General features: G+C 44.5%; 1 protein-coding gene across 1 annotated transcript in view; it reads right to left on the reverse strand.

The window, feature by feature from the left end:
• Window positions 1–1,204: 1,204 nt before the first annotated feature.
• The window catches only part of abcb7 (ATP-binding cassette, sub-family B (MDR/TAP), member 7), a 39,393-nt gene continuing 27,731 nt past the window's right edge, over window positions 1,205–12,866 (reverse strand). Inside the window, exons 11-16 of the mRNA XM_035409822.1 lie at window positions 12,280–12,443; window positions 11,049–11,178; window positions 9,290–9,461; window positions 8,907–9,010; window positions 5,483–5,590; window positions 1,205–3,023 (exon numbers count right to left, since the gene is read on the reverse strand). Coding sequence (XP_035265713.1) covers window positions 2,808–3,023; window positions 5,483–5,590; window positions 8,907–9,010; window positions 9,290–9,461; window positions 11,049–11,178; window positions 12,280–12,443 — 894 coding nt within the window. The 3' untranslated portion in view covers window positions 1,205–2,807. The remainder of the gene's footprint in view (window positions 3,024–5,482; window positions 5,591–8,906; window positions 9,011–9,289; window positions 9,462–11,048; window positions 11,179–12,279; window positions 12,444–12,866) is intronic.

Raw genomic sequence — 12,866 nt, forward strand, 5'->3', positions numbered from 1 at the left:
ACGTTGTTGCATGTGACAAACCCACGGTTTACCCAGTGCTTCCTTATGGATATTTATGATGTAGGTCTGAGTTCTGTTAGGGAAATAACCTTGCCGGATTGAATAACTTGACCATTTTGATCATTCTGCCGCATTTCCGTACATGACTGAGAAATAGACTGGGTACACAGCTAGCTTGCTTTCAAGCTAGCTTTCAAGATCATTTCACTCAACAACAGTGTTCTGCATGAATATTCACATTGGTTTGTTTGGAGTCACACATGTCTAATAAGAGCCCCTGGCCTATGGACTACAGTGTGACTACAAGATACCCTTCTCCATTGACTTACATTATAGCACATGTATCGCATTAGTTACCTCCACCAATTTGGGCAGACCTCTGTGCAGCAGGTGTGTAGTCACAGATGACATGAAGCAGAATTTTATCCAAGTGCTTGCAAGAAGGGAACACTATTAATTGTGGACTTCCTCCACCAACAAATCTATTAGCCACTCAACACAGCTGTACTGGTGGATATAAAGATCTTTGTGTATCTTTACAGTGATTTTTCAAAACTACTTTGTGAGTACATACTTTGCCTGGCAAGAGCCCATCAGTTTTCACATTTTGTTTTTAAGAACTTGAAAAGCTGACAACAAAACTATTTAAGTTTAAAATACTTTTGCAAGTGACTGTTTGCATTTTACTTTGTTCTTTTCCACTTCCATAAGAATGGGAAGGGAGCCCATCTTTTGCGACAGTATACAAGATGTCATAAAAAATACTGTACACTAGGAAAATTCTCAGCATCCATCTTATCTCAGGAAATACACTTCTCTTTGTGATGGCTCATGACAGATGTCACAGTACGCTCTCCATGAACAGTACATTTTCTGTCCGTTCCACTCTGGAGGGGAAAGTGTGCAATTCAAGCCTTTAACTTTCATCCACGGAAAACGAAAAAAGCTTGACATGTAATGTAAAACCAGTAACTACAAACATGACCATTACTTGGAGTGCAGTTAAATGTGAGGTACTACGGTACAAAAACAAAATGCAATTGTGTTAAGGAGCTGGACACATAACCCTCGAGAAAAACAGATGCATGGCTTGTGTGTGTTGTATGTTGTGTGCGTTTGGGTGTGTGAGGGGGAGGGGTGCACTCCACCAGCTGCCCCGCATCTCAACATGTGTCTCCGACAAAGGTGGATCCAGAACATTAACTCTGACAAAGTCCAACATACTTTAATTCCGTACACGGCAGACACAGCATGACAGGCTGATAGAGGACCGCCATTTCGGCTCTCTCAAAGAAACAGTGTGTCCAAATGCACAATGCCCTATGACAAACAGCATTCACAAACTGCAGTCAGGATGAGTCTGCAAAACCAGCACTGTGGGACTCTGCGTTCATCAGGTCTTTGGCAGAAACACCAACTTTCTTGCTCCAGCGCAGTCATATATACATACATCATAGTCCTGTTGCTCGACAGCCCCACACTACAATCAGCACAGTCGGCTCTGTTGTACCTCAGGTTTCAGGCTACGCAATTTCCACCCAACACAATGGTGTTAAGGAAAACAAACGTGTGCTCAGTGCATGCATAGTGCCTTCCACCACAGTGCTTTGTTTAACCAGGGACCTGAGTACATATGACATATCTCATCCCAAAAATGGATCACATGGTACTTTAGTTCAGAACTACAATACTCTGTACCTTACTGATGTCTTTATGTGCCTAGTTTTTTTCCCCTGAAGTACAATCACTGCCTTCATATTGTTCCTAAATGTCTAAATGCAACGGATGACAGAACAGTCTTGTAGAACTTTTCTGGCTGCATTGTTCTATTACGTTTCATTGCTTAAAAAATTAATTGCTATAGTTATGTTAATTTTCAATCGTTTGGAAGGTCACAAGTAAATCTATACTGCAACCACACTTAGAAAACATATCTTTCCCCTCTTCTTGGCACTTGTTTGTCTTGGAGCTTCTCGATACAGAATGATCCCATGGGTAACCACACTTTATGAAGCATTTTATCATCTTAAAAACTAGACGATACAAGAAACACAGCAAGGTAAAGCGTTTGTTATTTTTTGGAGAAAAATACCATATGACCTTTTTAATAAAAGCCACAGACATAATTAATAGCCTTATCAAATGCAAATTTGCACAAACAATTATAATTGGACACGATGCTTGAGCATTTTCATCAAGAATCAACCAGTCTTATTACATTGCTATGTACACATCCATAATAAAAACAACTACCTACTGTGAAGAGTTCCCAATTACATGGAAAAAAAATAATTTAAAAATAAGTTGAATTAACTTATGCGATATGTCTATATGAAGGCATGTAACTTTACGGTCTTTAGCTTCAGGGGTCTTCCGTCTCCTATGGTAAAAGAAAAAAATGAAACCCTTCATTATTTTTGACCAAAAGAACCACTGTGGAAGAAGGAAATAGTGTATGAGCTTGGTTTCACCTTGATTCCGCCAAACTATGCATAAAACAACCCTCATTTATCCCCGGTCCCCGAATGTGGAGATCATTCAGATACTGAAAAACAATTCAGCCTCCACCGTTGTGACTGGAAATTGCCCGTCCTGAGGGGGGCGCTGCAGAGGGGAGGGGGGGAAAGTGGGTGGGGCTGTCAGTAGGAGTGGTGAGAGTGGGAAACGTGGGACGGCCCAGCTGGAATGAGGCGCTGGGCCATGTTAATATGGGAGGGGCCCCGACTAGTCTGCGGGGCGGGGCAATGACGGCGGGCGTGGCGGGGGGCCCGGCCGGGGACGTTCGGCCCGCGACCCGAGGGCCGGGTTCAGCAGGAGCAGTTCCCGCAGCCCTTCACGCCGTTCAGGATCTCCTCCTGCAGCTTCTTCCGCTCCTCCTCCTTCTGGGAGAGCCGCTCGGGCTCCGTGTCGGCCGAGGGCTTGCGGTTGAGGATCTTGCTGTTCTGCGTGTTCCACAGGTCCGAGTACAGGCTGCCGGGCATGGCCAGGAGGTCGTGGTGGCTCCCCCGCTCCGCTATCTTCCCCTGAAACGCACAGAGCCCCGGGGGGTGGGGGGCGGTCAACCATGGCAACAGCCACAGCCTGAACATTCACATCTCATGTACAGACTAAAGAAATGAAACCAACAAGGCCTTCTTTCGCCACAATCTTTCTAAAGTTTTGGGATCGATCTTTCTAAAGTTTTAATTTTTTTTTATTTTTGTGTAAGCGATTACATGCAGATACATATTCCAAAGTTCCAAAGGTGCTTGGCGAGTATTGCATTAATTAATGTGTCCCTTGAGACCTAAGCTACCAGTCAAAGATGAGTCAGACTATTATTCCTGGCAGGCGAGAGACACCAGCAGCACAGCTACAGTTACAACATGACAACGGACCCCACACCCTTATCTAGCCCATCTGTTCTCAGACAAGAGGCAGACAGATGAAGATCAGGGAGTCCCTCCTGGGCAACATATGGGGTTCTCTGGAGCATCTACTGTGCTGACCCTCTTGGGCAAAACACCGTGGAGGGTAAACATGAAGAGAGACAGAGGGAGGGATAGGTCGTATAGCTTTAAAGAGAAAGTGAGAGAGAGAATAACACGGCTAACGTGAGATTGAAGAAGAAGAAGAAGAATCCTAAATGGCCACACCAGCAGTAAGTGGGCAGCAGTCCCAGTACCAGGACTTACAGACCACTTAACTTTGACTTACTTCTACCCACCCACCCCCACCCACAGCAGAGTCAGCAGGGGACTCACTACTGCATGGACCATGGGGCTTATGCCACAGGGGCAGTGTCTGTGTATGGTTCTCTTTTCACTATCAGGAGTTGTCAACTGGGGGGGAGACGGTCTTCAGAGACCATACACAGCTGACTGGAAGCAGCAAGGGGGAAGGGACGTGACAGGGGACCAGATGCACAAACACTCCTTGCCGTCGTCCCTACACTGTACCTCAACCCCCCCCCATTCCTCACCTTCTCCAAGATGGAGGTTAAAACCTTACCGGGAAAACTACAATCCCCACCCCCCCCTCCTCCTCCTCCCCACACCACACCACACCGCACCGCACCACACCACACCGCTGCCTCTCCCTGCGTGCGGGCCGCCCGGCCTTCCGCCCCGGCTGCCCACGCGGTGGCGGGGAGGCGCGGGAGGTAAACAGAGGGGTCTCCGACGCAGGCATGCGCCCGGCACCTCCACTCATTATTTTAATGAGCACCCTGGAGCGCTCGGCAAACTCCTGACACCAGAGAGTCCCCCGGCGCCGCGCGCAAACATGCCTCCCTTTTCCCGGGGACCTTTTTGATCCCAGCCATCTGACGCGAGGAGCGGCTATTTTTCAGCTGCGAACGAGAAACAATCGCAAACCGGGGGGGTTGGGGGGGGGGCAAACGTTGCTTTCTGCTGTCTCTGCCAACTTACATGCAGCCTGCGTTTCTTTTTTTTCCCTATATTATTTCTCGTATGACTATGATTACCGTGATTGGAAATAATAATGATAGTCATCCTAATGATACAAAGTAAGGATAACCGCAATTACACGGAAAACGCGCGTCAGTGTTCGTTTCTCTGAGCTTCAGATGTCAAACTCCCCCTCCCCCCTCCACCGCCACTTACACTTAGACACCCGCCTGTCCTGACAAACAACAACCACACATACTTGCCCACACACGTACACAAAAGCTCGCACACATACACAAGCATATCCACACAGAAACACACACACACACACTCACGCGCGCGCGCACGCACACACCCGTACAGGAACATCGTTCAAGAGCGAATCGCTTCGCGCAGATTTCCGCCGCCGCGGATGCCACTCTCGCCGCACGCGCATCACGCTCGTCTTCGGAACGGGACCGGAGGACAAACCGTGCATTTCCTCAATGACAGCGCTGGAAACAGATGGCCGACAAGGGCTGGGAGCGCGAGAGCGATTCTGACGGCAATCGCAAGTTGGGAAGCGCAGCGGAAAAGTGTACATATCCCTCCCACGCGCGAGACTCTGACCTCTAAAAATGCATTCATTACCTTCTGCGAACCCAAAAGAATAAAGATTGGCAGCTTTTTTTTTTTGTTTTGTTTCTCTCTTTTTTTTTTCCTTTTTATACGGATAAGAACAGCGGCGTCGCTCTCTCTAAATTCAGCCAATTAATTCAGACTTAACTGGTCAAATAAATCAGCCAAACACTCCTTGAGTCAAATGTTTAATTGCATAAAAATAAACATTTTTATGCAATTACTGACATTATGACATATCTTATTCTTCACAAGTTCTAATCCATTTAATTTTTTTCTGCATGTGACAAGTGTATTAAAATATCAAGTACTAAAAATTTGAAGCATACCACAGTCTGATGCCCAACAATTAACAAAAACAATACTGCAATAATAAGATTTTTGGATGAAATTGAGTATACCAACACAGAATTTGTTAGACTAGTGAACTATGTCAGTGGACATAAAATTACAAATTAAACGGTCATTTCACTTACCTCATTCAACACAATAATCTCATCGGCGTCCACCACAGTGGACAGTCTGTGGGCAATGAAGATTGAAGTCCTGTACTTCACCATCTCTTTCATGGCGGTCAAGATATTCTGGAATGACAAGGAGTAACGGTCAGCTCAATGTAGGAAAACATACAGATGCTGCCATTACATGTGAAATCAAGTCATCAGCTCAACATTTAGCATTGGCACAGTCTTACAGCCTATTTTTACATAATGTGTCAAGCATTTTTGCAAAAGAGAGAAAACATACTTCTCATAAACATCATATAAACTGTAGATCCAATTATTTTATTTACAAACATATGGTGGTTTAGTTACATTGGGTTTTTAAAAACACCTCTGCCCATTGTTATGAGAAATGTACAGGACATGGAAATTTTTAAGTGGGTGTGAGTACGAAGGGGTAAATTTACATACAAGCAAGATTTAGTTATGCGTCAAATGATAACTTTCTGTTCAGTTGAAGCTTCGCCATGTTTCTAGATTCTATCGTTCACTCTAGCATTGTAGACATGGTCATTAGCTTGCCTCAGCAAGCTCACCAAGTAACAGATCAAAAGTGAGCAACTGAGCATGCAAGCCGTTGATGGCATTACATGGGGTTTTACATGACGGCTTGTGGGAAGGCCTGTTTGATAAAGGCCGTTCATTACTACTGTTAGCTGAGCAATATGAAAGCCAAGCTCACTGCACTGACAGTGCCACATTGCCACCGTGTTGCAATAGCGCAGGGCAGCAGCGCTGGGTGCTAGCATGCTCATTTAGTACCGCACACAGGCATATCTGCAAACTTGCTTTCCTCATTGTTATAAATGTCTACAACACAACAGTGCAGCAGTAGACAATACAAGCAAAATTGACTGATGATTGAATTGGAAAACTGAACTGGGTTCATTTTATTGCGCTGGGTCAAACGGTTGAATTTGGAAAATGGCATCTCCTCTCGCTGTGCACAAGGTGCCATCCATTTTGCATTTTATCTGCCTGAACAGATACTCATTCAACAGGAGTCTGATGCAGACTTAAGAGGGGGGTTATCCTGGCCCTACCTGTATACTGAATAATCAGTAAACTTGGCTAGCTCAGCTTAGCTTTGTGCACTATTGATTACTGAAATATTATGGGTTAAAGATCATGAAATATAACAAGATTACAAACATGACCACTATTTTTTAGGCTGCTCTTCTATAAGGCTGCATTGTCCTTCGAAATATATCAGATAATCCACTATGTTGAATGTCGTATTATTTCCATAAAAAAAAAAAACAGCATTTCCAGTATACACACCAGGCACAAATGGTCAAATTGTAGAACGAGTACTGAGGTGCTCCAAGCGCTAGCTTAATGTCTTATTAATATCTTGTGAGAGCCGGTATGGATCTGCGGTATCAGACCCCTGTGTTCACACAAAGCGCCTGGCCACTGAAGGCTGCAGTGAGAGGCTCCATTTCTAAGGAATGCTAATTCTTTTTTTTTCTTTCCCCTCACAGGCAGAAACCTGCAGTCCGACTGCAGAGGAAAAGCAAATATTTCCCTTCCGTTTTTATCTGGACACAGAGTCCGTCGAAGCTGTTAGGGAGATCAATCCCTTTTTGCTGCGCTGACTGCTTTCAAATCATTATCCGAGGTGCGCAGTACATACCCTGTCACCTTGAATCACAAAAAGGCTGTCCTGCAGAAAGACAATTGCACTGAAGTGCTTAGAAATGTGTTTGTGCTTTGAGGTGCAGTCGCCCCGGCCACGAGGAAGCAACCAGCAGATTATTAATAATCTATTAAAATGGCCCCCGGACTGAACTTTTGATCTCTGAAGGCCAAAGCATTGTAAAACATGCAAACAATTTTGTGCCCAGCTTCAGAATTAGGCTAATGTGGGGCAAACTCCAGCAAAAATTCCCTCTCCAGCTCAGAAGGGGTCCAACTCCAGGTTTCCACAGGGAACGCCAGCATAATAATGGTTTTCTCCCAGAGAGGAGCTCTAGGTTCACTGTCGGCATGTTTACCCATAAATTAGTCACAGCAGCAGGTGATGTCACTTTAATCTCAACAGTAAGCCGTGTAATTGGCGATGGTTAAACATCAACCGGCTCTCAAACCCCCCACCATTTTCTCTATATATTCAGCATTTACTGAACAGATCTCTTCCCAACATGAACACCTTGAAGATGAATGGCCAAGATACAGGAATTTCCAAATAAAACTGCCTTGAGGTTAAACATCCATACCGAAAAATAAGCTATTTCTTCAGCTCTCATTTTTCATTAATTCAAATACAGCATACTCTACCAACCTGCAAACTATAAAAGGCAAAATGACAACACACAACCCTCAACCTACAGACACACACACACACACACACACACACACACAAAAACAAACATTACCAGCAGTTTACTGATTTATACTAGACTGACATTAATGTTTGCTGTGACTGAATTCAAATCCAGCCTACACAAGAATAGAAAGTGCAGAAATGCAGCCTATTATCTGAATTATAATTAATCAATATTTTCATCAGATACTGTTTTTTTCCAAGCATGATGTAACCTGATTATCTTTCTTATTAAATGAATTCCAACATAGCAGCATTTAATATGGAATCACACCGACTTCACTGCTCAGAACGCAGCACGCATTTGCTCAAATCTGAACCTTTGACAAAATAAAAATGTGCTTTTTTAATTAAAGAAGGAAAGATTTGAATGAATCACTCGGGAGCACAATGGCCACATGCTGATACTCTCTCCTTTTGCATTATCTGTTTCGCCAGTTTGCTTGCTTAACTTGAACACCAAGTTAATAAGTGACAGCTCGTACTTGCCACGCTGTCGTTGTATGAAATTAAGCTCTCCTCACAATGATAGCTTTGTCACATTGCCTGTTTTTTTTTCTTATTTTTTTATCTTAATACCAAAGTCAACATGCCGCTTCCCCTGAGGTCTGTGCAAATGCGCTGCTGATACCTTATCGTGCCTTTGTACTATTTATTTATTATAAATAGCCTTTTCTTATTATAATAAAGTTTTCTTACGGTTATTCTCATTTTTCTTTCAACAAATGCATTGGGTTGATTAATTGCACCAGATAATGTGTTCATTCTCAAAGCCCAGCCCTTATATGTAGAATAAATATACTTGTGTGTGTTTTTCAACACGTTTGAGCAGTATAATTTTGGGGTGTGTGTGCATGTGTGCGTGCGTGCGTGCGTGCGTGCGTGCGTGTGCATGGGTGCGTGTGTGTGTGCGTGCATATCAACATAAATGCCAGTCAGGTTTTGAATACTAGTGAACACCAATTGGCTGAAGTAGCCTAATGCAGCACATCTTCAGACTGTGGCCCTTAGAGGGGCCCACTGATGTATGGCGGAGTAAGCCTTGCACGCGCCCCCCTTAAATCCACCCACCTCCTCCGTAATGGAGTCCAGGGAGGACGTGGCCTCATCGTACAGCAGGATGGGAGGGTTCTTCAGGACGGCCCGGGCGATGGCCACACGCTGCTTCTCTCCCCCTGTAACCAACACACTTGCAATGTCAATCGGTCTCCTGACATTCATGGCATCACTGCCTTAAGAACTACATCACCCAAACTGCACTGCTTCAAAATCTACAGCACCCAAACCCCACGGCATTAAAAACTACATCACCCAAACCCCAATGCTTTAAAACCACATCACCCAAACCCAACTGCTGTAAAACTACATCACCCAAATCCCACTGTGACACTTGACTGCCGTAAGGCACTTGCTGAGAAGATAAAAAAGCCTCTCTTGACGAAAGCTTGACCAACCTGACAACTTGAGGCCTCTCTCTCCCACCTGGGTCTCGTACCCATGAGGCATTCTGAGAATGGCGTCGTGAATGCCCGCCAGCTGGGCCGTTTTATATACCTCCTCGGGCGTGGCGTGAATGTTCCCGTACTGCAGGTTGTAGTAGATGGTGTTGTGGAACAGCACCGCATCCTGTGAAATACCGTGACATGGAAGCACAACCAAAGTCGCATGCCAGGCCTAATATACCAGGCATTACAGATACTTCAGGGAAGTGTTCTAACAGTTTGGGGCCAAAAATGCATTTGTGTTTACCACTATGTGGAGAAGGCAGGTCTTTAAGCTCTGTAAAAATGACATTACAGCACATTCAATGACAAGCCTAAACACCTTGGAGAGTTAAATTAAATGGCACACTACAGGGCACAGTGTACCCTTCATGGAAGGCACTATACAAGTGGGCAATAAAAAAGGATAAGGGGGGAAGAGTTGGAGACCTACAGTGTATAATTTTATCTACAAATGCCTCACTGACACAACAACTTGGCACAATAGATGCATTTGTCTAGAGATGTAATTATTTTTTTCCACTGCTTTATTTTCTGTCACAGGACGAAACCTCTCAACATTTTTTTCAAAGCATGTTTAAGGATTTGTGCTGTGTTTTTCTGAAACCTTTTATTTTTGGTGCATAGCACTTCAAGGTGAGAAGGCACAAATGTACACTTGCTCAGCCAAGTTAAATTGGCCATTCTGAAGAACTGCAAATATTCCACGTCACAAAGGGCAGAGTGTGGCGTTGTAATAATGTTTGAAGCTTTCATTTGAGCTGTATTTGGGCTTTTGTTTGTCATTGTGTTTTTAGTTAAAATTGGAGTTCACATATAACAAGATAACATGTCAGCTTAAGACTTCTGCAATTGTGTGGAGCATTGCAGGTACTGTGTTAACTGTTTGAGGAAGAATCGCAAATTCGGTGGTTAAGACAAGACAACTACTAGAGATGGGTGAAATTGGATGCTTTTGTTCAGAATTTTTTTTACCTGTAATTTTTGACCCTGTGGGTTTTTGAAAGTGGGACTACTCATTAAAGTATGGCATTGGTGTGAAACATTTTGTTCTTTTTCTTGAAGCTGTTAATGTGGCAGACAGAGTGTACTGTACGAAGGGCTGGAATGAACCAAGGGATCCATGTCCTGTGAGTATGTATGGGCACTATGAAGTATACTGAACATTTCTCAGAGTTTTGCATAAACCAAAGATACAAAGGTTGTGAATGAAACCAAGTGACAGCTTTCATTACAAACAAAATGCTACTCTTAAGATTCTTCAAATAAAAACCTACCTTAAAAGTACATTTAATGACCTTTCGATCAAACTATTCATCCAACCATCGATTTATCTATAGATCTATCGACCTGTCTTTTTTCAATCACTTACTCAATCAGCTAGGTAAATTATAGACTGTTTTAGGATGAAACTAATGACATGATTTACTTTGGGACAAGGAAAAAATGTTAATGATAGTGAAGATACGGGTCCTTTGAGGTCCGGTAACTGTTAAACCTGTTAACCCAACTACTTTACTGGTACAGAAAGTGCTAACCTGTTTAACAACACAAGGATAAAACGAGTTTCCCTGCGCATGGCCATCGGCAGGTAGGTAAGACGCCGTCTGTGATCTCCATACAGGACACAGCACAGGGATGCTAGTAGCCCGGTCGCCAGTCATTTAAAAGCCCCGCTCGAACCTGGGATGTAAATCGCTCTCTCACCCACCTGTGGTACGACACCCACTGCCTTCCTCAGGCTGTCCAGGCTCACGTCCCGAATGTTCTGCCCGCCGATGTAGATATTTCCCTTCTGTGGCTCGTAGAAGCGGAACAGCAATCTCACAATGGTGCTCTTACTGAAACGAGAGGGGCGAAACCCATCACACCTAACTCTGGGGGGGGGGGGATTAATGGATGTAATGAGAGCAGACAGCATGCACCCCGCACAATGGAGGTTATAGAAGAGGGCCGCTGACCCCAGGCAGGGGGTAAGAGAGGCTCGGAACACGGGGCGTATTTTAGAGATAATGGAGGAATAGCTCTGCAGCAACAGGCTTGTTTACCCTATGGCGCTGCACAGAACCTGCACAAGTGGTTACCATGGGGTGGACTGGATGGAAAATATCAAAAGCACCGGGTGACAACTGTGCATCTAGCTGGATGGGAGAAAACCGCTCAACGAACAAGACCCTTCCTGCGACACAGCGTTAACCCTTTACACGTGCCCACACCCAACCCCCCAACCCCCAACACCCCCGCATACATACACACGCAAGCCCCAAAATCATACTGCTGAGCCTGAAATATCGATCGCTAATTTAACAATGCAAAATTAATGGGATAAAAAACAAAACAATAAATAAAACCTCATATGTTGAGGAGGGTGGGGTGGAGGGTTTATAGAGGGACTAAAAAATATATGTATTTTCTCAGTTGTACCTACAAAGTGTTAATAAAACAATTGTTCACAAAAAAAATGTAAGGCAACACATGTGTACGGTTATAAATTTAATTAGTGTGCTGTAGGAATTGGCCATCAATGATCACAGGCTTTTAATCACAAACCATTACATCATCTCGCTCTAGGAGGTGGGTATATGCTGGGGGGGGGGCTGGTGGGTGGGTGCAGTGGATGAGTGCACAGACTCGTTCGTCAGGCTCTGGATTCACGTGTGAGGCTTCAAGGCCTGTTCTCTGTTCCGCCCTCAGACCGCCAGTCATCACAGAGAAGCACAACGCACTTTGCACTTGAATTATTCACACAGAAAAAAAGAGGACCCGATCAAAAATCCCCCTCTAAAGCTTCTTTGTAAGCTTGGTCCCCATGGTGAACAGTTACAATTTGATGACAATGAAACCGTTTTTCGACCTGGTTGCCCTTGGTTGATGACTACCTCATAAAACGCAAAACCCCTCCTGGGGGCCTGGAAGAGGAACAAGTTGTGGAGGACACCTACCCGGACCCACTGCCACCGACAATGGCCACCTTCTTGCCGGCAGGCACTTCGAAGGACAACCCATTGAGCACCTTCTGTCCCTCCAGGTACTCAAAGTACACGTCCTCAAACCTGATGGTGGCTTCCTGGGGTGTGACCAAGAGGGGCGGGGCCAACTCTTTCTCCTATGGGGACAAAAGGCACATGGCTAAAGAACCTGACAGCATGGGCTGCTGGGTAGTGCATTCTGTTAACAAATTTAATTGTGCTAAACAATGCTTTGACCTCAACTTGTATCAGATGATGACCGCTATAGGTCCAAAATGTTTCACACCATTAAATTTGTTACATGTATAATACAGCATATTGGTAACTAACAAAAATAAATAAATAAATGAATACACAAAATACAATGGTAATAATCTGACTGCGCAAGTCACAGACCAGCCTCACAAAATATATCAGTGAACTGCTGAATTTAGTTCTGCAGAATATTAGAATTCCAGCATTGGGGGGGGGGGGGGGGGGGGGGGGGGGGGGGGGCGGGGAGTGAGGAGAGTGGAGAGAAGCAGAGCGTTATTAGAATTTATACTCATTATTCATCCACA

The sequence above is a fragment of the Anguilla anguilla genome, chromosome 3, assembly GCF_013347855.1.
Source record: "Anguilla anguilla isolate fAngAng1 chromosome 3, fAngAng1.pri, whole genome shotgun sequence".
In the NCBI taxonomy this organism is placed as follows: domain Eukaryota; kingdom Metazoa; phylum Chordata; class Actinopteri; order Anguilliformes; family Anguillidae; genus Anguilla; species Anguilla anguilla.